Here is a 27,477-nt window from a genome sequence, read left to right on the forward strand (position 1 = left end):
GGAGGTGGCTTGGGGTCTCCCCCTACGGGAGGTAGGCTGTGGGTCTTCCCAGGCACCCTTCCTTCTCTGGCTTCTCCAGCAGCAGCCCTTAGCAGCCTCCATGCGCAGAAGGGGTTAACTCTGGGCTTAACTTCTTGGAAGAACCTGAAGCTTTTACTCCTTAATCTCACCCTCCTCCCTTTCTTTACAAAGTCTTCCTGATCTTTATACTTCCTGCAGGTCCCTCCTCCTTACTCTCACCCCCTGACTCTCAAAACACTGATTGCCAGGGTGGGTCAATGGTTAACACTCCACGAGCTTTATATAAGCCTGCCCGGCCGCCTACCTGCTCCAGTCGGTCCTTCAGTTCCCTGGATCCCTGAGACACACCATGGCCACCTGGTGGCGGGCCCTGTGGGCCTATCGTTCCTACCTGATCGTGTGGTTACTGCCCATTTTCCTGCTGCCTCTGCCCATTATCATCGCCACCAAGGTAAGGACTTGGGGTTCTGGGTACAGAGAAGCTCCCAGGGGGCAGGGGATGGGCTGTTTGGGCCAGGGTTGGGGGATCCTTAGGACCAGCATGATCTACTCTTGCCTCCTAGCCTGGAAGTGAGGCTATAATCTCCTGGTTCTCCTGAAGGGTAAGAGGTCAAAGGAGGCTTCTGCTTGGCACCCAGTAGCAGGATCCCAGTGAGAACTGCTTAGGTGCACTTGAAATCTACTGCCTTGGGAGTCAGGAAGCCAGTTCCCTAAAAGAGGTGCAGGTGGAAGCAGAGGGGGGCTATCTGCCTACTATGTGCCCACCTGCCACAGACTGGGCTCAGCGGGAAATGAGCGGGGTTACCTGCTGGAGAGGGATGGAAGGTGAATAGGATAAAGGTGGCCTCAGGCAGTTGGTGTCTTTAAAGGTATAGACAGAAAAAGAAGTCTCTCACTGTGATCCCAAGGGCTAAGTCTGCTGAGAAGGGGTGGGACCTGGACAAGGGACCCTGCCAGTGGGCACCACAGACACTCTGGGTGGATGGGGAGGTGCCACTGCTTCCTGCCCCTCCCCCAACCCTGGCAGCAGGAGTCATAACTTCGATTCCCATTATTGGAGCCCCCACCACACACCCTGTACTGTGTACCCAGGAACTCTTTCCCCCATCTTATGAGTCAGGTCGGACAGTCCCATTTTACAGATCGGGAAAGTGAGGTGAAGTCACTTACCCCAAATCCTGGGGCAGATCTTGTTTTGTGGAGCTCAGATATTATACACTTTGGGGGCCCGCTTGTAAGTAAAAGAACACAAAATTATGAACCCAAAAGTAGCACAGGGCTTGGGGTAGTGTCGGTCCAGGAGGAGAGCCTGGAAGTCCAAGTTTCACAGTAAATCTCGCTCTGGCAGGTCACATATTTAGAAAGTGCAGAGCTGGGTGTGTGGTTTAGTTCCAAAGCCTGTGTTTTCTTCTTTCCACCCCACTGCCTCCTGAAGGCTGAGACAGAATCGTGGCCCTGGCACTACCCCACAGGCCCAGACATGCCCATTGAGCCGTTTTCTTCTTCTTGTCACAGATAGGGAAATTGAGGCAATCTTTTTGTTCACGGTGTCCCAAAGGGGTGAGGGACTGGGGATATAGTGGCACAGCCCCTGGGTCCCTGACACCTGCTAAGTGACAAGGCCTGGCTGACCTTTGAGATGACCCTCGTCTCAAGCCAAAGCCAGTGGCATCTCTGTACTGGGATCCCAACTGACGGGTTTTCAGACAAGCTGGGCCAAGTGTGTTAACCCTGGGAGGGAGGACAGACAGACAGGGACTGTGATTCTCATTTTACCGCCCCCCACCCCCCAAGAAAAGCACAGCTCAGAAAGATTCAGTAACTTGGCCAAGGTCACACAGAAAATCCTGGATCTATACAAGAAGCCAGGCCTCCTGGTGGGACTGCAACATGTCAGGAACCTCTGTCTTCCCTGTGCTGCACCCAGCCCTGCTGCCTGCCTCTGCCCACAGACACTGCCTTCCCTGTCCTCAGATGAATTCTCCCCAGTCCCATCTACGGAGGTCAGCCCCTCCACTGGGGTGCTGGATACCAGCCCCTCTCAATGACTTTGTGCTTGTAATTACCCTGTCTTCCCTCTATCAAGTTCGCTCTCGCTGCCTGATCGCTCCCATCAGCATACAAACATGCTATAATATCTCCCGTCTTAAAAAACAAACAAACCCTCCTTTGATCCTATATCCCTTCCGTACATGCCTCTTTCTCTGCTCTCTCTCACACAAAAAGCCTCAAAGACTGTCTGCACTGCACATGTCTCTCCTTAGACAGCTCCAGTCTCCAAGACTCTACCTACCCAAAGGGCTTTCGTCAAGTCCCCATCAGCTTCCATGTTACCAAGCCCCTGGTCCATGCTCACCTTCCTCAACCCTCAGCAGCATTTGTCACAGCTGGTCACCCTATCGTTGCAATGCTATCTTCTTTTGGCTTTGGTGACACCTCCTGGTTTCTCCCCCCTCACCCCACCCCACCACCCCAGCCACTTTTCCTGGCTCCTTCTCCATTCATTTACTCTTCCCCAGGTGATCTTTTTCTGCCTCCTGCTTCAAAAAGCATCTGTATGTTAAGGATTCCTCAATCTGTACCTCCAGCCCTAACCTCTAAATCTGTACTACGCAACTAACACTCAATACTTCCACCTGAATATTTTCTTTTACACAGCATATGCTTTTGCGTGTCCAAAACAAAACCCTCATTGCCCATCTTTTCCAGTTGGCTCTTCCTGCAATCTTGTTCATCAATATGTGGTTCGACCATCTATCTCGGAGGCATTCCTTATTCCTATCTTTCCGTCATTTCCACATGCACCAGCAGGTCCTGTTGACTCGATATCCCAAAAATATTTTGAGTGCAATCACTTTCCACTGCCTCCACGCTCATCCGGGCCACCATCACCTCTCACCTGTCCCTATCCCTCCCCAGGCCATTCTTTATCCATCCACCTGGTCTTTTCAAAACGTAAGATTATGTTACTACCCTGTTGAAAACCCCACACAGGCTTCCCATCAAACTTAAAATCTAAACTCCCTAGGGCAGCTACAAGTCCCTGGGGCTCTGCCCCTGCAGACCCCTCAGGCTCCATGCCCCTGTCCTACTTCCTGTCCATTCTGCCCCAGTCCCACCAGCTTTCTCTCTGCTCCTCAAAGTGTTCATCTCCCTGCCTGGAATGTTCTCCCAGATGCCTCCTCATTTCTTAGGTTTCAGTTTAAACCCACCTCCTCAGGAAAGCCTTCTCTGACCATCCCCTTTGTAGAGGGCTTTCACTATCTGAAATTATGCATTTGTTTAGTTTCTATTTATTTTCTTAGTCCCTATACTAGAATGTAAGCTCCATAAGGACAGGCACTTTGTCTTTTTCCATGCAGAATCCTCAGTGCCTAGCACATAGTAGGTGCTCAACAAATACCTGTCAAATGAATGAATGTGGGCAAAGAGTGTCCTGTCCTGAATTCCTGCTGATTCTCTGCTCTCTGTGTTGAGTCCCTGAGCTTACCTCCATGCCCCTGGCCCCAGAAGTGGGAAGGAGTCCTAGACTAGGCTCAGACCTGTGTCCATATAACAAGAGTTGACATTTATTGAGTATTTCTTTATGTGCTAGTCATTGTGCCAAGCACTTCAATGCACTAACCCATTTATTTCTCGCAATAACCTTACTGTGAGTGTACTACTATTACCTCCATTTTACAGACAAGTAAATTCGGGCCCTGAGTGGAAAAGTCATTCGCCTAAAGTCCCAAGTAGAAAAAGGCTAAGTCTGGACTGAAACCTGGTCTTGGGGTCTCTACCTAAGGCTGTCCAGGGATGCAAGATGTGCGTCACATCTTGAGCCATCTACCCTCACGTCCATCCAGCTGTCAGCCAATCCTTCCACTGTTGTTCAGTCTGGGATGTCTGTGGAGCTCTTGCACTGTGCTGGGGGTTACCAAAAAGCAATACAGGCGCTCTGTCCTCAAGTTGCTGTCAGTGTACCTCTACCTGTGTTTACACAGAGGTATAGCCAGAAGACTGCACAAGCTCAGAGGAGAGAGAAAACTCTTCCAGCTGAGTCAAGGGAAAATTTGAAGCAGGTGGCATTTGAGTTGGGCCTTAAAGGCTGAGTGAGATTCTAACAGTCAGAGGCATCTGTAGAGAGCAGGCCAGGTGAAGGGATTGCAGGAGCAAAGGTATAGAGGCTGGAAATAGCAGGGTGGGTTTGAGGAATAGTTACAGAATCTTTGAAACGTTCATCATCCTCTGGTGGTCCCAGCAGATGGGGGACAGTGGGGCCTGAGGCCTTCTCACTGCTTCCCCAGCCCTGCAACCAGACAGTGAGGATGCACCATCAGTGTGTCAGAAACCTTACAGCCATTCATTCATTCATTCACTCCTTAAGGGAACACATACTGTGTGACAGGCACTGTTTAGGTGCAGAGGGTGGGGTTGGTGCAGAGACACACAAAAAGCATATACTGTCCATGCTATGAAAACCATATTGAGATTTGGGAGGGGCTGCTCTAGATGGGGTGATCAGAGAAGGGGTGACACCCGAGTGGTGATATTTACCCTAGGACCTGAATGTCAAGTAAGAGCCAGTCAAACTCAGCTCTGGCAAACCACACAGTGCAAAGGCCCAAAGCCAGGGCTGAGCTTGGCAAGGTGGAGGGATAAATGCAGCCAGTGTGGCATGGGGGCCTAAGTGAGGAGCAGGTGGCTTAAGCTTAGTTTAGAGAGACACGGGGAGGTCAGCCTATGTCAGCTCTACAAGACTAGGGGAAGGAATGAGGATTTTGTGCTGGGGGCTATGAGGGTAAATATTTGCACAGAGGTCAAACAGCTAGTAAGTTAGAGTCAAAACTGCAAATGCCTCCCAGGACCCAAGCGGATGATCTGTAAAAACAGTCTCCTTGGGGCACAATGTCTGCCAGGACAGAGCTTAGCTGAAATCCCTATTATATTTACAGTAAGAACAAAAGGTAGAATTTCTTAATCTGAATCACCTGCACTCCTAGACCATGAGAACAGTATGAGCGTGCATGCACATGCAATTAAAAATCTGTGTAACTAAAATATCCTTACCGCAAGTTGTCCCTGAACCCCAAAGATGCACCCAGGACTCAGATGATTTACTGTGGGCATGAAGACTGTACAAGGAATTTGGACTTCAGTTCTGGGACCCGCCTCTATCTTTTGAGACTTCCTGGCTCTTGGTAGAGAAGGCAGAGTCCATGGAATAAAACAGGTTTGGGAGCCAGACAGATGTGGGTCGAAATCCACTCTGTAGCATGGCCAGCCACGTGACCTTATCAAGCCTCTCACCCCTAAGGGGCTGCTGTCGGGATGAAATGAGATAACCCGAGTGCTTAGAGTATCTGGCTCCCAGGGCTCAGTAAAGAGTGACTCCCTCCACACTTGGCTTCTCATCTGAATTCCTGGCCCCAGGAAAATACAGCTAGCCTCAGGCACTGTGGAGACGACTGACTACTTTTCCATAGATGACTTCTTCTGTTCAAGTGGGCTATTGTCCTCACCAGGGCCTCGGTGCTTCCGCCTGTGAAAGGTGTGTCTGGCCACCCGCACCAGAGCTGTGAGGTGTGGTCTCTAAGTGTGACCCTGAGCAGCACTGGGGCTATGGAAACAGATCCTCCAGTCTCTGGGGTACTTGGGTTTAGGATTAGAAGAAGGAGCCAGCTTCCAGGGCCAGGGGGATGCCTGGAGTAGAGAGAGAAGTTTCCTCAACTGTGAGGTCAGGACTCTTCCCCCTACTTTTGTGTTTCTCTGAAACCCATTGTTTCCCTTTGGCCTCTTAGAGCAGATGATGCAGCAAACTCAGAAACAGTACAGTGCAGAAATAAACAGGATAAACCCGAATGAGATCAGGCAAAAAAAATAGGAAGGGAGTCAGTCACCATTGCCTGCTTTTGGCAGTCTCAAAGGCAGGCAGGGGCTTGGGACACTTTAGAGGGGAAAAGGGAAGGCTTCAGGTGTTCCCTAATTGGAGGCTGTGGGCGTGGGGAAGCTGGAGGGCGCTAACTAGAAGCAGAGCATCCTATGTGATTGGTTAGGGGAGCATATTTAGCTTTCACTGGTTGGTCCTGAGTTAGAAGTGGGGTTAGAGAGTAGGGAAGCAGAGGCCAAAAAACGAGGGAGGCTGGCGGTCATTGAGCCAATCCATGCCTGACTGTTTGGAGCCACCTGCTATAGAGGTTGTGGTTTGGCTGCCCAGGCTGGTTGCTGTAGAGGTTGTAGGACAAATTTTTAAATATGAACTGGCCACTGACCCCTTTGTGTATTCAGTCTCTCAAAGGTATTTAGCACAGGCCTATTATTGCTGGAAAAGATATCATACACCCCCAGCCTACTCTGTACCACCTTCCCCAAGTCCCTTCAGCCGGCTTCTCTCCTTGTGGTCACTGCCATGCACCTAGACACCCAGGACAGGCCCCTGGGAGTTTTGCTCCTCCCGTTCCTCCTGCCCAACTCAACAGCCACCACCCAAGCCATCTGTCTTCCATCTTCTAACATCGCTGGAGTCTGTTTTCTTTTTCCATCTCCACTGCCATGACGTGCTCTGAGCGCCTGTCATCTCCCCGCTGGACACCCAGCACAGCCTCCTGTGGCCTCCCAGCCTCGCAGCCTCTGTTCTTCCGATCCATCTGCCATGCCTTGGCAGGTGTAAGCGCCTTATTTTCATCTTTATGCGATTTATTTGTTTCACTGGGGGACACATGAATATCATACAAAATTCAAAACACAAAAGAATGAAGTGGGGAGGTGGCTTTCCCAGACTCTGCCCCTCCTGAGGGCAGTCTCAGCGGCCAGCATGATGTGTGTCCTCTAGAGCAGGGACTCCTCACTCTTGGGGATCTGTGGGGAGAATTCAGGCATGTAGACTTGGATGGACAAAAAATTACATTTTATTATCAATAACCTCTACAGAAAATTTCCTTCTGTTATGAATGTAGACAACAAATTTCAATAGTATTAACAATACCTTTGACTTTACCACAAGTAGAAATCACAAATATTTTCACATTACATTAGAGCTATTGCCGGTACTTGAAATATTGTTTATGTTCATCATGACTTTTAAATTACAGTAGCTGTTAGCCAGTGAAGGTGTTATTAGTTGAGAGTCACATATATCACTATCTTACCCAATATTTTAATAACTGGATTCAATATAATTGGTTCCCTTTGTAATCCTATGTATTTTATCTAATGCATTTAAAAATATTATTCTAAGAAGGAGTTGGAAACCTTTGTCAGGATGCCAAGGGGATCCTGGTACAAAAGAAAGATAAGAATCCTTGAATAAGATGATCATATGGACATACACACACACATACACACACACACACACACACACACATATACACACACGCGTTTTTTCAATCACATATGGTAGCATCAGTGCAATCTTTTCATAGAAACACCAACTTGACCATGTCACTCTCTGCTTAAAATCTTTCAAGGGCCTCCCCTTTTCAGCCCTGTCTTTTAGATAAAGTCCTAGATCCCGCTCAGGGCAGACAAGGCTCTTTGCAAGCATTGCACCCCTCCAAGAACGCATCTTGATCTTTTATGCCTGATTCTGTTCCCTCTGTGCTTACTCCCTCACCTCGACACCTTTTTCCCCACTCATCGAACTCTTATTCATCACTCAGTGTCTACTTCCCGGAAGCCTTTCTCAGCCCAAAAGGAGGGATGCCCTGGGAGGGGGCCCTTCTCCTCTGGGATCCCACTCTCTGGTCTCTCCTCTGCAGTGGTGCTTGGCAGGCTGCCACCCAATGCCTCATCTTGCACCCCAGACCTGGGTGTGCTCTCGGCCAGTAGCATCCCTACTTGCCAGGGGCAGAGGTGCAGCGGGAGTGGCCCCTGTGTGCCAGCACATCCCCACCCCTGGGTTAACCTTCAATCACCAGGAGAAAGACACCTCTGAGACTGTGGGCATATTTGCTGCTGCCAACAGCCATAGGCTGCTCTGTGCCCGTCATGGGTAAAGGCCGTGATACCCGCAGCTCCCACACCTTGCCTACACCCAGGGTCCAGAGTCTGCCCTGGATTCCCTGGCACCTTTCTCTTCGTTTGAACCTCTTGCATTCACCCTGGTTCCCTAGCAACTCAAGAGCACATTTCTGGTCCAATGCCAACACTGCCATCTGCTCACTGCCATCTACAGTCCTTACAGCTTATAGCTACACATTCATATCCCTCATCCTTATAATTACCTAGCAAAGTGGTGCTTCTCTTACTCCCATTTGTTGGTAAGGAAACCTTATAAAGGAGATAAGTGTGTGTGCCGCTGGAAATGCTCCGTATTGCTTTTTCTTAAGTAGAGATTCTAACCCATTTCTGAGCCATGACTGCCTTTGGCTGTCTAGTAAAGGCTATGGGCCCTTCTCAGAATATTGCTTCGAAATGCACAAGGTAAAATGCATAGGATTACGAAGGAAACCAATTATTTTGAAATATAGTTATAAAAATATGAAAAAAATAAATTGCAGTTCAAAAATATAGGTGCTCTTTCATTAACACATTAAACAAGATCTAGTGTTAGTGTAATAACTGTGGGTGTGTAATAGCTGGTAGCCACAATGAAATATCCATCCCAAAATCACCAACACTACCGTTAATAGTTGTACGGTTTTGTTGCCTATGTTCATAACCTTAGATGTTAGCAAAAAGGCGAAATAGTTTTCCCATCAAACTTTATGGATTTTTGGAATTCCACACCCCATGAACCAAGAAGAGCATGTCAGCAAGTTATGCTACAGCTGGACAGACTCCCCAGGAAGGTGGGTTGGGGACACAGGGCCAGAGCCACCAGGGCAGGGAAGGCTCCTGGATAGAACTGTGAAACCAGTTTTGGGTTTTGATCCAGAGACAGATAGACAGACAGATGAACGAAGAGAGGAACACAAGGAAGTTGTAATGGGGTAGTGGAGCCATAGATTGAACACACTCAAGTTCGCAGGGGCAGGTTCGACTATTAACAGCTCCCTCTGGAGTGTGGAAACGGGGTCTCAGAAGTGAAGGAAGTGGCAGGCCTCATGGTAGATAGTTCTATGTGGATTCAGACACCCCACTAGTCACAGCAAGCCTAAGGCTGAGGGACACCCCTCAAATGCAAGAGATCGAGCTCAGGAGAGAAGGTTGAAAAGCTGGCCTCTCCATTTATTTGTGTGACTTTGAGGCATTTACTTCATGTATTTGCACATTTGTTTCTTATCTGTGAAATGGGAATAATAGTGATTACGTCACAGAACTAAATGTGATTAAAAAACACCTGAAGCACAGCAGGGAGGGCCCAATGCCTGACACACAATAGTGTTTATAGGGCCCTTTTGCTCTCCCAATTAGCAGAGCTTTCTTCTTTTTAAAAAATTTTTTCCTTTTTATTTATTGGGGAATTGGGGGAAGGGGAGCAGACAAGTTGCTGTCGTTTTGTTCTTCAGTCTAGTTGTGGAGAATGTTGCTTCACTGGCCCAAGTTGGCACCGTCATTGCGCTCTTCCCAGGCGAGGCAGATCAGTCGCCGGCTTCTGGACAGCTGCTGGTCGCTCTCCCTGGCTGCTGGCTACACATGGTAGCCCATGGCAACCCACTGCAGCAGGGCTGCACCTACACAGCCTACAGGACTCACGGCAGCCCAGCTCCAGGTTGAGCTGTTGTTCAGCATCTTAGCTGTAGAGGGCAGTGTCACTGGCCCTCATATGTGGGATCTGAGCCGGGGCCCTCTGGTGTCCCAAGACAGCTCTTAGCCAGCGAGCCACTCGGCCGGCCCGGGCCCTCTGGTGTCCCAAGACAGCTCTTAGCCAGCGAGCCACTCGGCCGGCCCCAGAGCTTTCTTCTTGAATCAGCAGTGATGGCCCACCCCAGCCCCCTCCTTGGGTGCTGAGGGGCTGGCCTGCCCTTAGCCCCAAGGGAGGATGAGTAACTGACCATTCAATCTTCGAAGGTGAGAAAGTGGTTGAGGAAACAGCAGCCTCAGCAGAATCTGCCAGCCTCCTGCTAGGAGAGGAGCTGGGGGTGGATCTCTGGTCGAGGGTCAAGGTGGCCCCACCCCTGGGGCCCATGAGTTCCTGTTGTGGTGAGGAGAGGTGGTTGAGGTTTATTGGAAAGCACGTGAGCCTGGCATCAGACCGACTTGGTTCTCCAGCGGGGCTGTGCAGACTGTGGGCCGCAACACTCCAGGAGCGCCAATGACGTGCAGACTACGGGGAGCATGCTCTGGGAGTTATGCAATCCAGACACCTTGCCTGAGTTCCAAACTGCCTCTGCCACTCCCTAGTCCTGTGGCCTTGAGCAAGCCACTTACCCTCTCAAGCTCATCTCTAACGGGGACCACCACACCCACCTTAATGGCTGTTAATTGTTCCTAATAATTGCTCCATAAACAGCAGCTCCTTCCCCCAGGCCACTTCCAAGGACCCACCCCAAGCTTCAAGGTTCTAAGGGCATAAGGTACTAAGTGTTGAGCCCAGTTTGTAGCATGTGGAGAATACAAGAAGGCAGGGAGGGTGAGACAGGTAAGCGAGGAGAGGCTCCCTGGCCCCACTGTCCCCGCATGCTGCCCCTTCCTTTGGCAAACAAAGAATGGGCAAGTGCCCTTGAGGAGAGTGGGATGCGGGCACCCTCCTACCCCAGGCTTCCTTCTGGCTAATGATTCCTCCACCCTCCCTGCCACCCCTGCAGAAAGACTTTGTCAGCGAGGGCGGGCCTCTGATGTCAGGGGTTAACTGACTTCCATTTCTACTCCAGACCTGAGGTCAGGCCTCTCTAGACTTGGGGGCCTCAGCAGCAAAAGGCAGGGTGCTCTGGTACACAGACTCGCAAGACTATGACTCAGCATTTATCCCATAATTCCATGCACAAAGCAGAGATGGGGATACCTTTCACATGTCCTATAAAATGTGAATGGCGCCTTCTGGAGTTGTGCAATGCAGTCATCATGCCAGGATTACTAGGAAGGAGATCCTGCTCCATTTCCCAAACTTTCCAGTGATTCACTTCTTCAGAAAAGATTTACTTTGAAAACAGCAGGATCCTGAGCTTCATGAATCCAGATGTCACAAAACTGTCTGTCTTCAAGGAGCTTGCCTCCTGGCAGAGGGAACAAATACTAGTTAAATCATCGTACACGTATAATAATTACGTTCTTTTTTTTTTTTAAAGAAGGGCTTGTTCATGTATTTAAAAAAAAAAAACTTTATTGGGGAACAGTGTGCTTTTTTCTAGGACCCATCAGCTCCAAGTCAAGTTGTTGTCTTTCAATCTTAGTTGTGGAGGGCGCAGCTCAGCTCCAAGTCCAGTTGCTGAATAATTACATTCTTACAGGCTCTCATAAAGCCAGAGGAGGCCAGGGGACCAGGCAGGGGACCACAATGCCCAGGTCCCAGTCTGGTAGCCCCCATCTCATCTAGGGCTCCTCACCTGGGCCCCCTGCAGCACCCTTGGGTGGAGCAGGGTCTGATACCCAGCTCCAGATTCTCCAGCCCCTTTCGTGTGCCTGGATTGTAATGTCTGGGCTTCTCAAGGTCAAACACAAGATCGTGAGTGCCTTGCTTTGTTTTTTATTTCCATTTTAGAATGGAACTTTGGGTTCAGGAATCAATGACTGGATTTCACAGGCTCTCCCCACTCTGTTACAAATGGCCTATTTTCTCTGGGGGCAGGAGGTGACATGGCTCTGGGATATAGACCTGCCACCTCTAACAGCTCTGCTGCTTGCCTCCCACCCACAGGAAGCCTACTGTGGCTATGCCATCATCCTCATGGCACTCTTCTGGTGCACTGAGGCTCTGCCCTTGGCTGTCACCGCCCTCTTACCCCTCGTCCTGTTCCCCATGATGAACATAATGGATGCCTCTGAGGTAAGCCTCCCCCGTCCACATGAGGAAGGGCTCCCAGGGATGGTGGGATTTGCCCCAGGATGCTAGTGACCCAGGAAGCCTCATCGTAGGCAGAGCACACAGAAGAGGGTCCCTGCCTCTGCTTGGCAAGTCAGAGGTCACTGAGGGAGGAGTCAGCTAGAAGACAAGGAGGGAGGACATTGTAGAGGTGCTGAGTGTATGGCTGGTGTCCAGAGTTAATTCAAGGTGGGAATGATTAGGCTTAGGCCAGGGAAGTGGAAAGTTGGTGACAGGAAAAGGGACCTTGAAAGTCAACTAAAGAGCTTGTATTCTTCTAGTTCAGTGGCTCTTAAACTTGCGTGTCCTTAAACTGAAGGGCTGGATAAAACAAGGATTGTTGGGCCCACCCCAGAGTTTCTGACTCAGTAGATCTGGGGCAGGGCTTAAGCATTTCATTTCTTGCAAGTTCCAGGTTGATGATGCTGCTGGCCCCAGAACCATACTCTGATAACCACTGTTAGTCTCTAAACACAGCACTAAATTATCTATCTCCCAGCCTCTGGCTATCGACATGAGTGAAATTGAGCTAGTTTATCTCCCAAACTTTCCTGAGGGGAGAAAGAATGAGTTTGGCTGGAAGAGAGGAACCTGGTTAATATTAAATAGCGAGTAATCCAAAGACCATTTCCATTTGGTTCCAAGAGCCCAGGGACCAACCTCTGTTTGTGTGAATGTCAGTGACTGCACCAGGTAAGCCCAGGGGCACAGTAGGAGACCCCAGGGTCTTCCCACTCTCCATTGTCCTTGCCCACCAGGTCTGCCTCCAGTACTTTAAGGACACCAACATCCTGTTCATTGGGGGGCTGCTGGTGGCCATTGCCGTTGAGCATTGGAATCTGCACAAACGCATTGCCCTCCGCGTGCTCCTTATCATCGGGGTGCGGCCTGCTCTGTGAGTTCCCAGGACCAGAGAAACCGGGGCCGGTGGTATTCTGGGCATCCAGTCCTTGAAGGAATGCTGGAATGCCAGTGTGTCTGTCTGTCCATCCCTAGGCTGATGCTGGGCTTCATGTTGGTCACGGCCTTCCTGTCCATGTGGATCAGCAACACGGCCACCACGGCCATGATGGCACCCATTGCACATGCTGTCCTTAACCAGCTGCAGCAGGCACCCAAGGGCAAGGACATTGAGGAGGGAAACAACAACCCCACCTTTGAACTCCAAGAACCAAGTCCCCAGAAGACCAAACTTGGTGAGAAAGATGAGGCTGGACTCTGCCCCAACCCCTTGGCTCTTGGGGAGGGTCTGAGGGGGCAGCCAGTCTCAGGGGAGAGAATTAGGAAGGCAAGAAGTGCTGTGACCAACTTGTCTTGGTTTTCCTGGTTTTAAAACGAAGAGTCCCATGTGCTGGGAACCTCTCCACCCTGGGCAAATCAAGATGCAGGGTCACTCTGGCAAGCAGAGAGCTGGAGTCCGGGTAGGCCAGGCTCCGTTCTTCCTGTGTGGTTTGGATAATCCTCTGCCCAGCTCTGTGCTTCAGTTTCCCTCTCTTAAGAGACAGGTTGGGCCAGATGGTGTCTGAAGGTCAATCCAACCTGAGACTCCCAAGAATGCTGGGTCCTTGAAGGACTGGAGGCAGCTTTTGCCCCCTTGGTACCCCAGATCTGGGCTGCTCACTGACAAGGTGCCCTGCCTGTACCCCAGAAGCTGTGGAGCTCAAACCGGGCTCCCCAGAGCTGCCCACTTCCTACCTGAGCTCTCCCTTGTTCCCAGATAATGGGCAGGTCCATCCTGTCCCTCCTGGTCCTTTGCATGCAAGGAAACAGAAGAGCCGGGAAGAGCGCCGCTTTTCCCAGGGCATGAGCCTGTGCGTATGCTACTCAGCCAGCATCGGGGGCATCGCCACCCTGACTGGCACCACACCCAACCTGGTACTACAAGCCCAGATCAACGCGTGAGTGACTGAGGGGTAGAGCGTCTGCACTCTCACTGGGGGTGATACGGGCCTGGTGGTTGCCAGGCAATGTCACGCAGCAGCCCACATTCCCCTCCAGGCTCTCCCAAAATGCCAATCTGGTGAACTTCGCCTCCTGGTTCAGCTTTGCCTTCCCCACCACAGTCATCTTGCTGCTGCTTGCCTGGCTTTGGCTTCAGGTCCTCTTCCTGGGGTTCAAGTAAGTGCAGAATAGGTGAGAGAAGCCCAGGTCCCTGCCCGTATCCCCTGAGAGCTTTCAGTTGGGTACTTAAGTAGCTATTGTGGAAAAGGATAAAATCACCATCCCAGTGAGACAGCTTCCCCTCCCAAGACCCCTTGGTGCACTTGGGCCCCCTGTTTGAGGAAATTACTGAGCAGAGAATATTATTATCCCATTTATCACATAAGCAAACTGAGGCTTGAGGAGTAGTACACAACTAGACTTGTCAGAGCTAGGACTGAAAACCAGTTCTGATGCCCAGTCCAGGTTCCACTCCACACTGCTCCACAGTCCTTTGGTAAGTGCTTAAGGAGAACGCACTGAGCATTGTCAGTTACAAAAGCATTTGTTGTGCTCCTACTGGATGTCTGGCATTGTGCTAGGCACTGAACACTAGAAGGCATTAGGCACAGTCCCTGTCTTTGGAGCTCACCATCTGAGGGGTGATGGCAGGGGGGAGACCATGACACACGGAAGTCCGGGTGCTGTGGGAGCACAGCCTAAGAAAGTAGGGGTTCCAGAGGCCCCTGGAGGAGATGATGCCCAAACTGAATCTTGTAGAACTAGAAGTCAGCCAAGTAGAAAATGGGATGAAGGCATTTCAGGCAACGAGAACACCTTGTACCAAGGCACAGAGGCAAGAAAGAATACAATGTGTTAGGGGGAACTCTAGTTCTGTGTGGTTGAAATATAAAGAACAAACAAGAGTATCAGGAGATGAAGCTAGAGAAGTAGGCAGGGGAAAGGTTTTGGAGGATTTGGGGTGTCAAATAAAGGGTTTGGACCTCGTGGCCGAGTAGTAAATAGGTTTTATCCTTACTGACAATCCTCAGTTTCGGGTAGTCATTAGAGTTCTGAGTTGAAAATCACTTAAGACTTTGCTGGGGCTCAGTAAGAACAGAGTCTGGGATTGATTAGTGATTAGGTCTGCTATGAGTATAGGATACGAGTGGTACTGTGGTATGAGTTATTTGCCCTTCCTGCCCAGGCAGTGGGCAGCCATTGAAAAAGTTTTAAGCATTGTTGCGGTACTTTGGAAAAATCTCCTGGGAAGTTGTAAGGAGGATGGATTGAGGCTGGTGGCTGGTACAAGGGAAGATGGTAGTCAAAGAGACGAGCACAGTGCCAGGCATCATGGGGGAATTCAAAGACAGGTAAAGCATGGTCTTTGACCTTGAGGAACTCACCGTCCAGCAGAGGAGTTGAGATTTGCCCAAATGAAAAGTAAAAGTCAAATGAGTTAAGTAAGCAACGTACGAAAGTGGGCTAAAGTCCTCTGTGCCTCTGAGGATGATGAGTGGGTCTCAGGCTGGCAGAGGATGCCCAGAAACTAGTAGGAGAGAGGGAGCACAGGATTTCCTGAGAGGCTGTTGGAGGAGGAGAGAAGTGAGTCAGAGACAGGAGGAGGCGTGGGGTCCAGGCCTCTAGGTCTTCCTCACTCTGAGCAAGGGAGGGCTCAGCTCAAGAGAACCCTTGGAGGGACAGAGGTGAGTGGGGCAGACAAAGCAGGGCCAAGCACGGGGAACCCTGGCCTCCCAGCCCCAACCTTCTTCTGCCTCATGACACCCCACCAGCGCCACCACACTGAGTCTTATGCTCTGCTTTCAGAAACGTGGGTGGATCCAGGGCCTCAGTGTAGCAACGCTGAGATGGCCTCTGCGGGCTTGAGCCCTTACATCACAGGCACTCAGAGTTCCTTACTTCCCTGCCTGGTGTGAGACCCTCATGAGCTGCCTCTGCCCCTCTACCTGCAGCTTCCGGAAGAACTTTGGCCTTGAGGGACAGGCACAGGAGCAAAAGAAGGCAGCCTTACAAGTCATCCAAAGAGAACACAAGCTGCTGGGTCCTATGAGCTTTGCAGAAATCGGTGTCACCTTCTTCTTTATCCTCCTGGTGGTGCTCTGGTTCACCCGGGAGCCAGGTTTTTTCCCTGGCTGGGCCGATGTGGGTTTTCCCCGTAATGAGCAGGGGGAAAGGTGAGCATTCCAGGGGGGTGGGGAGGAATACTTTGGGGACTCACCTGGCTAAAGGGGAGGGAAGGAAGTAGGGCCCCCAGTGTGCTGGGGGACGGGGAGGGATCACTTGCCGGAAGAGCTTGGCACGTCTGTGGGCCCCTCTCCACCACCTCCTCTACCTTGCGTCCTTGAGCAGCCCTGAGCCACTAAGCCTGCCTTCCCTGCCCCACCCGCAGCGCGGTGTCCGATGGGACAGTGGCTATCTTCATCAGCTTAATTATGTTCATCGTGCCTTCCAAGATCCCAGGGCTGACTCAGGATCCAGGTAAGCACATGGACGGGAGCAGGGAAGGGCCTCCAAGCAGCCCTTCCCTTACAGCACGAAATGTACCTTTGACCACACTTGGCAATAGTAGAAAAAGCCCTGAGGGGTTAGGGTGACTTGCCAAGGACACAGGGACTCAGGGACAAAGTTGGGATGTTGCAGGACTGGGGGTTCCCCTCCTGCACGCATTAAGCTCTGATAGGAGCCTATACAGGAGGCCCCAAGTGGAAGCGGGGGAAGGCCTGTTAGCTCTTGGTGACATGTCTTTCTCTGCCTGGGGAATAGAAAAACCAACGAGGCTGAAGGCCCCTCCTGCCCTCCTCAACTGGAAGACAGTGAATGAGAAAATGCCCTGGAATATTGTGTTCCTGCTGGGTGGTGGCTTTGCCCTAGCCGAGGGCAGTGAGGTGAGAGACCCCCGCCCCTTCCTCAGCCTATTTGAGGGAAACCCTGTGGCAGGGAAAGAGGGGCCTTGCTTCTGTCCCACAGGGGAGACCCCCACTTAGGAGCCCTCTGGTGGCAGAGCCTTTGCAGCAGCTGAAGAGAGGTTAGAGCGTCATCTGAGGGAGCGGAGAGAAACACAAGTCTTAAAGGTCTTTTCCCGGTTGGGGTCTCGAAGCCAAAGGGAAGGCAGACTTCTCTGGTGGGCAGGGACTGTTCTCAGTGACCACCCACCCAGCCTCACCCCTTTCAGAAGGAGAACACAATGTCTTTAGCACCTGAGAGTAGCTGGCATCGGGTTGACCCAGTCAGCATGCTGCAGCCACCAGGTGGTGCTGTGATCACACCCAGCCAGGCTCTGGGGACCAAGGCATCATCCCCAAAGCCTCTACCCAAGAGGGAAATCCCTGAACCTGGACCCTTGGTCCTCAGCGTTCCAGCTAAGCTCATTCACTGTACAGACGGGAGGCAGCTTCTCTGGATCACGGATTGGTGCTGGGGACTCCTGGGTCTGAGGTTAATTCATCTGTCAAGCATTCATCACTTATGCCAAGCGCTGTGCTGGGTCCTGGGTGGGCAACATTGTAAAATAAAATCCCAGCTTCTGTCTAGCATTACAGAAGTGGGCAGGGCCAGAACTCAAAGTTCTTCTGACCCTGTGGACTGTCCCCACCTTCCTGTCAGCCTCTTCCCAATTTCTACCAGGGCCCTTCCCCGCTTTTCCTCCTCTGGGACTTCTGTGTGACCTGCTGGGCTGGAGGGGACAGGGAGAGGGCTGAGGTTGGCCAGAGACCTCCTGAAAGAGGTCGGGAGAACAGTAAATGGAGTCAAAGTCTTTACTCCCACCAAGCCCCAGGTTTCCCAAGGATGTCCTTTGGCCCCCTCTTCTAGCTTCTCATCTGACCCTTCTCCCCACACCCAACTATTCTTCAAGAGCAGGGGAAGGGGCCCCTTTATTCTAGCTGGGCCTGATCTTCCCTCCCAAACTACCCTTGACTTTGAAGACTCTAGAGGTGTGGACACGAACAGGACCCTTCCAGAGCCTCGGCAGTGGACTCTGGGACCCCAGGCAGCCCCGCCTCTCACACACCACCCTCCTCTGCCCACAGGTGTCAGGCCTGTCGGATTGGCTGGGGGGAAAGCTGACCCCACTGCAGAGCATGTCGGCTCCCGCCATTGTCTTCGTCCTCTGCCTCCTGGTTGCCACGTTCACTGAGTGCACCAGCAATGTGGCCACCACCACACTCTTCCTACCTATCCTAGCCTCCATGGTAAGCTGGCTCTGCAGGTATACCTCCTTCAGACAGCCCTCCTGCCCACCCCCACCCAGGGGCCCCGCCTGTGGGTCAGAGTGACCTGTCTGCACCTTCTCTCATTTCTGGGAGAAGACCTCTGAGCTTCTACCCTTTCATGGGCTTTCTAGCTACCTTGGGCCCCAAGGCCTTCTGGACCCTGACTCACCCCATCCTGGTGATGTCACCCCTTCAGTATTCCTGCTGGAGCTCACTGGTGGCCTCACTCACCTCCCAAGCCCAGCCCCTGTTCTGGTCATTCCTGAGGTGATGGGGTAAAATTGCTCCCTGGAGTGTCCCCAGCCCCTTCCTCCCCAGGCGCGTTCCCGCAGTCTTTGATGACACCCTGAGCCCCTTTGAGATCCGTTTTATGGGCCCCTCCCCTCACCACACCCCGCACATTCATTCCCTCCAGAGAGGTCAAGGGGCCTGTCCCAGGTCACCCAGTGCCTTCTGGCAGAAGTGTTGGGTTCATGGCCAGTGTGTGTGTTTTAAGGGTGGAGGGATTATCCCTCAAAGAGGGGAAGCAGGAGAATTGGGGCCAAACTTTCCCCTCTGGGATGGGGACTGCCATCAGCTCTGCCTCTCTGTTTCCCCTTTCAGGCCAAGGCCATCTGCCTCCACCCTCTTTATGTCATGCTCCCTTGCACTCTGTCTGCCTCCCTGGCCTTCATGCTGCCTGTGGCCACCCCGCCCAATGCCATCATCTTCTCTTTTGGAGGCCTCAAAGTGACTGATATGGTGAGTGGCAAGGGTCCTGAATGCCTCATCACTCCTGTCTTTCCATCTTGGTTGGCCACAAAGCAGCTTAAAGCCAACTTAGATTCTCAGCATTGAGAGTGGACCCTGTTTGGGGTGGGGGGCAACAGAGAGATTGGGGTATGACCCCCAGCTGGAGCATCTTTAGGCCCTGGCAGGCCTGGGCCATGTGAGGAAGGGGGGTGAGGAATTTAGGGAAGGGTCCAAGGGGCCAGGCAGCCACACCCAGGGACATGGACTCAGAGAGAGGAAGGCCCAGGGAGCTCGTGAGGAGCTTCCGTTTCCCGTTAGCACCGGGAGAAAAGCAAGAGGCCAGGGCATTGTCTAGTGCGGCAGGTTAGACCCAAGGGAGGACTACTTCCCGAGGGAGAATTCCGCCAGTGAGGGAGCTTCTGAGCGCCTGTGAACACTGAGGGAAGGGGTGCTGGCCCTGTTCGGCGCCTGCTCACTCACACTGGCTCTCCGCACACCAGGCCCGGACGGGATTCCTGCTCAATATCACCGGCGTGCTGGTCATCATGCTGGCCATCAACACCTGGGGCTACCCCATCTTCGACCTTCACACCTTCCCCTCTTGGGCCCAATCCAACGCCACAAGCCTCTGCGTGGTCGGCCAGGCAAACATCACCACGCCTAGCCCTTAGACCAGGGTTCATTTGGCCAAGACCAGGAAGACCCAACCTGTTCCTACTCCTCTGAGTCAGGAGGGGACACTCAGGCTCCACGCCAAACATCAAGAGAAAGGCACATGTGTATATAAGGTCCCGTGTTTCTGTAAGAAAGGTGTGTGTGTGTGTGCTCAGTCCTGTGTGTCTGAAGAAAATGTATATATATATATATGTATGTATGTATGTATGTATGTATGTGTGTATGTGAGAATGCTGTGTCATGTGAGGATGCCTGAGGGGGGTTTGTGTGCATGCACACGATCCTAGGTGTGTGTGCTTAACAGTGCATATGTGTGTGTGAGTTCACAGACAATAGAACATGCCCTCTCTGGCACCCCAGGTCTTGGTATCCCCAGCTTGGTGGGTGACCAGACCCCTTTGCACTCTATTTATTGAAACTCAGGGTTCGGGTGACCTGGGGAGCAGGGCCTACCAGCAGTTGCCATGGCAACAGCCTCTGGGACTGGCCCAGCCTACTGAGCTCTCCCCAGTCTCTCGGGTTTGTAAGGAGGGTTTAAATACTAGCCACATTAAAATCTTCAGTAGAGTCTGGAATGTTTTTTTACAGCACTTTACAGGGCTGGTCCACCACATGGTTCAGGCCCCATGTTTGGGAGTATGGTGGAAAGGGACCTGGCTTCTGTCCTCTATGGCAGCCTCCTGGGTACCCCTCCCACCCAAGGTAGAAGGTAATGGCCAGGAACCCCTGCCAAGATCAGTCGGAGTGGGCGCAGCCACCCAGGAAAGCAGCACTGACATCACCCAACCTGGCTAATTGGGAGCTGCCAGTCCCTGCGTGTCTTTGGGAAAACCGGCCTCTCTGTTCCCAGAGCACTCCCTGGGCATTTACATAAAACCCTCTGCCCCTGCCAATTCCTCACCGACCCTTCCTCCAGCTGGAAAAACCAGTCCCACCAGACCAGGGGAGACAGGCTGACCCATGCTAAGTGCCCAGAAAGATGGACCCTTACCCAAAATGGCAGCCTGCAGCAAGAAGGCTGCAGGTAAGACTCACAAGAACAGGTTCAAAGCTGGCATGGTCTTCAGAGTCCAGGACCAGACAGTCCTCTGGATCATTCTGCCTCCCACCTCACCTCCACCCCTCCTCTGCCTCCCTGGCTTCATGAACTCCAGAGTTTTCATGTATCTGGCAAGGTGGGGTGAGGATGTGGAAAGGTGATATCACATTCATCATCCATTCTGGGAGCTCAATATCCCTTCCTGGTTGGAAGTTCATCTATCAATCCTAAGTCTCACTGGGGACAATGGCATGTAAGCCTTGGGTTCATCTAGATCAGCGGTTCTCAACCTGTGGGTCACGACCCTTTTGGGGGTCGAACGACCCTTTCACAAGGGTCGCCTAAGACCATTGGAAAACAAAAAGATATTTACATTACGATTCATAACAGTGGCAAAATTACAGTTATAGAGTAGCAACGAAAATAATTTTATGGTTGAGGGTCACCACAACATGAGGAACTGTATTAAGGGGTCGCACGGCGTTAGGAAGGTTGAGAACCGCTGATCTAGATGGACGTTTCCAAGTGTCTCATCTAGTTCCCTCTTGTGCAGTAGAAGAAAAAAAGAAAGATTTACTATTACTCTCATGCCCAATAAAAAAGAGGGCTGAGTTGTGAAGAGAGAAAATCCGAAAGGATTTCATTCTGGATTCCCCCTGGGCTGGGCTTTCACTCAGTACTCCTAGAGCTTGGGGTTTGAGGGTGGATAGGAGGCTCAGATGGGAGGGGGCTGCTGCATGGGGGAGAACATGGCTGTCCCCAGGGGACAGGGGATCCTGACAGGACATGCCAGACATCCAGCAGAGTGAAAAGTGTCAGGCAGAGTGACTCCAACCCCCCAGGCTGGCATTCCTCATTTATGAAGCACAGTCATAAATCACAGCTCCCACCCAGACCCATAGTAGGACCCCACAAGGCCCCAGGCAACAGCCCCCACCCCCATTGGGAGTGGCCAGCCCTAGAATGGTGGGACTCCTCCGGTGGTTTACCCACACTGCAATGGGTTTCTAAGGAGCAGCCCCAGCCCTATCTGTAAGGAGGACCGACCCTCCGCTACCACTTTCTTCTGCACCCTGGTTGGGTACCCACAGTCCAACTCAGGCTGGGGAAGATGTGGGTGTGCTTCTCAGGGGGCACATGCCCTGTCCACTGTTCTCAGCTCCCCTTCATACCTCCCCCGTTTCCCCACTCATTTCTGCTCAGAAAGAGTCAGATGTCGCCTAAGTGTACACAGCAGTCCCAGGGGATGAAGACTGGGCTGGCCCTGCCTTCTTGGGGGAGGAGGTAGATGAAAGCTGGCCTGAGAGTTGAGGGGTCATCCATGGGGGGTGCTCTGGCAGAGCTTGGGGGGCAAGCCTCCCCCCTGGGTACTAGGAAACCATCCTCCCCAGCAGGCGGAGGGCGGACAGGAGGCAGGCGGCACCTGTCAGCCTAATCACCGTCATTAGCTGGGCAATAAAGCAGCAGAGACCAGGCCAGCCTTTGAAGGAAGGCCTGTCAGCCCAGGTCAGGTTTTTGCAGGCAGCCTAGCAGCTCTGCCCCTCTTGCACACACACTCTGGGCTATGGCAGGTGGATAGGGCACTGCTGGGACTAGGGCCTATGCCCTCCCTGCCTGGGCACCCGCACCTCTTCACCATGGCTTCTAGGAAGATAGCAAGGGGCTTTGGGTGTCTCCTACCAGCTGAATTTGTGCAGTGCCGGTACTCAAGAATGGCTATGGTAGAGCTTGCCATTGCTGGAGGAGATCAATGAGGCTGGAAACAACTTGAGGACAGTCTGCCTGATGCAGCTGTGTCCTCAGTTCCTAGCACAGGGCCTGGCACAGTAACTACTATATGAATGAATGAATCAGATCCACAGGGGGCTTCTTGATCCTGGAGGAAAGTTGGACATCCCCTCAAAGCCCCTTTCTAGATTGCTGTGTGACCTTGAGACAACATCTTGGCCCCTCTGGGCCAGGGTCACCTTCGGCTCAGCACAGGCCCAGATTTCTGAGCCAAATCCATTTGTTTTTCCCCTACCCCGACCCAGGGCCCTGGGAGTGTCACTGTTTACCTTACCGTCCTCCTGCTGGCCAGCACCAGACCCAGAGGCAACTGTGGCAGCCAGAGGGCTCAGGGATGAGCTCTGAAGCCAAATGTTTCAAGGAGAAACCTTGCAGGGTGGAAAAGGAGGATTTGTTAGGGAGATGGAAAAGGTGGGAGCAAGGCTATTGATCCCATTCCTTGGGTTCACCTTGACTTGGGCCTTAGGTCAAGAGCAGTTCTAGGGTTAGGGTCTTCAACCCCAGAATAGGCTCCTTAGGGCCTCAGGACATGACTTCCTTGTCTCCCCAAAGTCTCAGAGGAGAGGCTGCTTCCTGAAGAGGTACGAGTGAGCTGTGCAGGAGGGAGAGCAGCCATGGGGTGCAGGGTGAGGGGTCGGGTAGGACTGGGATGGGTGAGGTTCTGGTGGGGACCAGCCTGAAGAGGGTGCCCCCTGCAGCCTCCACCCCAGCCTGGGCCCCATTAGTCATACTTGGCAGAGCCATGAGGTTTTACTAGGGGCAGCGAGTCTGAGGGCCTTCAAAAGGGTAAGCCCTCAACTTCAGGGAGGGGAAGGGGAAGACGAGGGCACATGAGGTCAGGGGGGAAGGGGCTAGAACAGCCTGATTGGAAAGATTGTGACAGGGATTCAGAAGAGATGCTCTCGAGGGGTAAAAAGTATAACTATTGCACTGTGTTGTACAGCTGAAACTAATTCTAAAAAATGTGTATTTCATAATAAAAAATAATTTAATAAAAAAAAAAAAGGAAGAGATGCTGTCAAGCATGGGAGACCCACGAACACATATATACAGAGCTACAGATTCTTGGGTACAAATAGAGCAACTAGCAGACACAAGCACAGACGTGGATACCTGTATACACACACACAGACACACACACATGTGCAAAATTACTCACAGGTACTCACAGCCCTTCAAACACCCAGAGGCCTTCACACACACACACACACACACGCGCGCGCGCGCGCGCACACACAGTCACAGACTTGTATGCACACAGTTGCTCAGACACCCACGTAAACGTGCCATGTACACAGTGTGAGACCTGAGTGTTCTCACCAGCACACAAATGCTCACACACACTGAGACACAGATTCTGACATGGACACGCCCAGTATCACATTATAGCTCCACAGACTTAAATGTACACCCACGGTGGCACGCGTGAACATGAGAGCAGAAATGTAAATACATAGTTACTCATACTCATGCACAGTGCACATGCACACATACACACAGTGAACACACATACACATCAGCATTGCACCTTCCCACCTCCACGACTTTGCCTTCCTGTAGCAGGAGGGATTAAGACAAGACAGGAGAAGCCTGCCCTCCCCACCTAGCAGGACACTAGCTATATCCCTCCCCACTGGACCCCCCTCCCCCCCAAGCTCTTGGCTTGGAAACTCCCTGGATTTCCCAGAGGGCCAGCCAACCACAACAGGCTCAGACCTCCCAACCCAGCACCCTGGCCACACACCCTCCACAGCTCTAGCCAGCACTCCTCTGTCATCCACAGCCAAGGAGCTGCCTGTTTTCCCCCCTAAGAAACCCATCCTGATTAACCCTCCAGACTTCTCCAACTCTTCTTAGACATGAGATCCTCAGACCTCAGGGACTCATGGCAGCTGTGCTTGGGCCCAGTTCCTCTGGAGACGTCCTTAAGTGTCTTCCATGCCAATGGAGTAAGACTTGGAAGGCCCGGGAAGTGGCAGGCTTGTCTTGGGAACTCACTTTGGGAAGAGAAGTCTGGCTCACATTGAGCAGAAGTGGATAGAAGATGGCCAGTCCTAATGTGGGGTACAAGGAGGGGGGGCCCTCCACCAGCACACTGGGGCTCCCAAGGGTGGGAACAGGCTCTTCCTTCTCTCTGGAGTCACCAGAGTCTTGCCTCAGACTGGAGCATGGCAGACATTGGCCCCAGGAATTTTCACCCCTAGTCAGGGCTGCTACTGGCTCAAAGCAGCCCAGCCCAGGGCAGAGCTCTGCAGCAGACAATGAACCGGTTCTGACCTCCAGTCTCCAGAAAGACAAGAGATTCCTCTGGTCCCAGTCTGTTTAACTAGCTCCAGTGGCAACCCATCCAGGCCATGGCCCAGCTCAGCTACAACTTCAGGCCTTAAAATTAGGGTGCTGGAGTGTGTGGGAACCAAACCTCCAGAAAGAAGTCCTTTCCAGCGGAGCAGAGCACAACACTACAGCAGCAGAGTTGAAGCTAGACACGAGGACAGACTTTCTGGGCATAGGAGAAAACTCTGAGGGGCTGGTGTGATGAGAGAAGGAGAGGATGGTTCTGTCTGGGGGCAGAAGATGAGGAGAAGGACCTCACAAACCCCCTTTCAGTCCACGGTTCTCTGGAATTCCTGAGGCTCCTGCTTCAACTCCCAGACGGCATGCAATGAGGAAATAGTGCTTCCCAAAGGAAAGATGGAGCCAGAGCCCACACCCATTCCCGGGGCAGAGGTGGATCCGGTCTCAGGAGAGAAACATGTTCATCTCACCCATCTGAAGCAGAGTCTCACTGGGGTGAAGGTTGAAAAACCACAGTCTCTCCGGTCATCCCATCACAGCCTTCCTGGGACCCTTGGCTGCTGAATTAATTTGCAACTCCTTGATGTTTAATGAAGTTGAAAAATCTTCTCATTTGTTTTTTGGCCATTTGCATGTCATCTGTGAATTGCTTATTTGAGTCCTTTGCCCATTATTCTGTGAGATTGTCTTTCCTCCTACTTATTTAGAGGAGCTCTTTATATATTATAGATATCAACCCTTTGTTATATATGTTGCAACACTTTCTTCCAGGCTGTTTTTTGTCTTTTCACTTTATTATGGTATATTTTGCTTTAATGAAATATTTGCTTTTTACTTAGTCAAGTTACACATTCCTTTGTGGCTTCTAGGTTTCATGTCATGCTTTTAAAATGCCTTTTCCACTCCGTAATTATAAAAATGCTTCTTCTATTTTTTCTTTTGATTTGTATGATTTTCATTTTATATTAGGTTTTTAATCTATCTAGATTTTTAAAAAATGTATAGTGTGAAATAAGACTTAACTTTATTTCTTTCAAATGAAAAGCCCATTATCCCAAGTCCATTTATTCAATTTTTTACTTTCCTGCTATTTTAAAACACCTTATTATCGTACACCCAGTCCTCACAAATACTCAGTTTTATTCTGGATTCTATTATTCCATTAATTTATTTGTTAATTTGCACCAAATCACGCTGTTTTAATTGAAGAAGTCTTATTGAACATTTTGAAATCTGGCAAGGTGAATTCCCCCATTAGTCTTCTTTTCCAAAAAGATCTAAGCTATTCTCAAGTATTTACGCTTCCCAAACTTTAGAATTAATTAACTTGTCAAGTTCGGGGAGCGGTGGGGGAATTAGGCTTTTGATTTGAATTACATTCAATTTATAGATTATTTAGGGCAGAACTGACATCTTTACAATATTATATTGAGCTTTCTAGTTCAGGAACATGATATACCTTTATAGTTATTCAGGTCTTATTTTATGTCTGTCAGTAAAGCTCTACTGTTTTCCTCATGTATATTTTATGTATTTCTTATTAAGTTTATTCCTGGGTGTTTTGTAATGTTGCTGTTGTGAATGGCTCTTTTGTCTCTTTATATTTTCCAATTGGTTGTTTTAGTTGTATAGAAATGGTTTTGATTTATCTATGTTTAACACATATTCTGCTACCTACTAATTTCTCTCATTAGTTCTAATAGTTTTTCAGTTGATTCTCTTAGATTTCCTATGTAAACAATCACATCATTGGTCATTCTCAAAGATTTTGCCTCTTTTCCATCTCATATTTATATCCCTCATTTCTTTTTCTTATCTTATTGCTCTAGTTAGGGCCTTCAGAATAATGTTGATTGATAGCAATGATAGCAGCCAGCAATTTACAACTTTTATGGTTCTCTGTACCCAGAGTATCCACACAGAATTACCTGTGATTCTAGAGCTAACAATTAGCCCTGTATACATCAGATAGGACCAAACAGCAGACACACTAGTAGGTCCTGACAGCTGCCCTTTCACCATGAAATTCCATCAGTTATTAAAGTAAGGGAGCAGGGCTTTGATTGCTAATGTGAGTTCCAGAGAAAGGTGGATTGAGTCAGGGCCTCTGTTCTAGCCCCCAGAACACAGTTTCTATACCCAAGTGGGCAATCTAGCACACCCTCATTTCCTACCCAGCACCACTGAACTTGGTGAAGAGAAAGAAAGCATGCATTTATTGGAAAAACACACACACACACACACACACACACACACACACACACACACACCAGGGATTGTGCTAGGAACATTAAACACAATCTTATTTAATCCTCATAACAACTCTATGGGTGAATAACATTATCCCCTTATTAACAGATGAGGGGGCGGCCGGTTAGCTCAGTTAGTTAGAGTGCAGTGCTTATAACACCAAGGTTGCTGGTTCGATTCCCACATGGGCCACTGAGCTGCACCCTCCACAACTAGATTGAAACAACTACTTGACTTGGAGCTGATGGGTCCTGGAAAAACACACTGTTCCTCAATAAAATTTATTTTTTAAAAAAACAGATGAAGAAACCGAGGCTCAGAGTGGTAAGTATGGAAGATAACCTAGCTAACCATCACTCACAGACGGGTTCAGTATCTGCTTCAGCACCCTCTTTTCTGAAATGAGTATTCCCTGCCTAGACCAAGTAGTCTCCAGATGTTTTAGTCTACCCCGCACTAGTGCCAGATGACCGCCACCATCCCCTAGCCAAGGCTGACATTACTTCCCTCCTTGGAATGAGATAGAGTAAGCGGGGAGGAACTGACCTGTCCACACTCTCAGGTCAAAAACTAAAGTCCCAGTCTTGCTGGGCAGTAGATCTACCACTAGGTCCCTGGAGCCTTTAGTTCCAGGAAGACAG

General features: G+C 50.8%; 1 protein-coding gene across 3 annotated transcripts; it reads left to right on the forward strand.

Annotated features, from left to right (window-relative positions):
• The first annotated feature begins 346 nt into the window (after positions 1-346).
• On the forward strand, positions 347-25,351 carry SLC13A2 (solute carrier family 13 member 2). Of its 3 annotated transcripts, none has more exons than XM_019646954.1 (12): positions 347-472; positions 11,741-11,869; positions 12,664-12,800; positions 12,902-13,101; positions 13,623-13,803; positions 13,904-14,023; positions 15,799-16,020; positions 16,236-16,324; positions 16,610-16,731; positions 17,875-18,036; positions 18,661-18,798; positions 24,129-25,351. In XM_019646954.1, the coding sequence occupies exons 1-12, from the start codon at positions 371-373 to the stop codon at positions 24,330-24,332; spliced, it is 1,806 nt and encodes a 601-aa protein (XP_019502499.1). In that variant the 5' UTR covers positions 347-370; the 3' UTR covers positions 24,333-25,351. The 3 variants fall into 3 exon arrangements, with proteins under 3 accessions (XP_019502499.1, XP_019502500.1, XP_019502501.1); XM_019646955.1 differs by lacking the exon at positions 24,129-25,351 and adding an exon at positions 19,290-20,031; XM_019646956.1 differs by lacking the exon at positions 347-472 and adding an exon at positions 6,646-6,669.
• Positions 25,352-27,477: the final 2,126 nt, after the last annotated feature.

This window comes from Hipposideros armiger, unplaced genomic scaffold (assembly GCF_001890085.2).
Source record: "Hipposideros armiger isolate ML-2016 unplaced genomic scaffold, ASM189008v1 scaffold_108, whole genome shotgun sequence".
Taxonomy (NCBI): Eukaryota; Metazoa; Chordata; class Mammalia; order Chiroptera; family Hipposideridae; genus Hipposideros; species Hipposideros armiger.

What these genes read in the sequence shown, in the direction of transcription:
- SLC13A2 (XM_019646954.1), top strand. Translation starts at nt 371, where the DNA reads ATGGCCACCTGGTGGCGGGCCCTGTGGGCCTATCGTTCCTACCTGATC. An exon ending in ATCGGGGTGCGGCCTGCTCT is followed by an intron (nt 12,801 to 12,901) that starts GTGAGTTCCCAG and finishes GTCCATCCCTAG; the next exon opens with GCTGATGCTGGGCTTCATGT. An exon ending in CCCTAGCCGAGGGCAGTGAG is followed by an intron (nt 16,732 to 17,874) that starts GTGAGAGACCCC and finishes CTCTGCCCACAG; the next exon opens with GTGTCAGGCCTGTCGGATTG.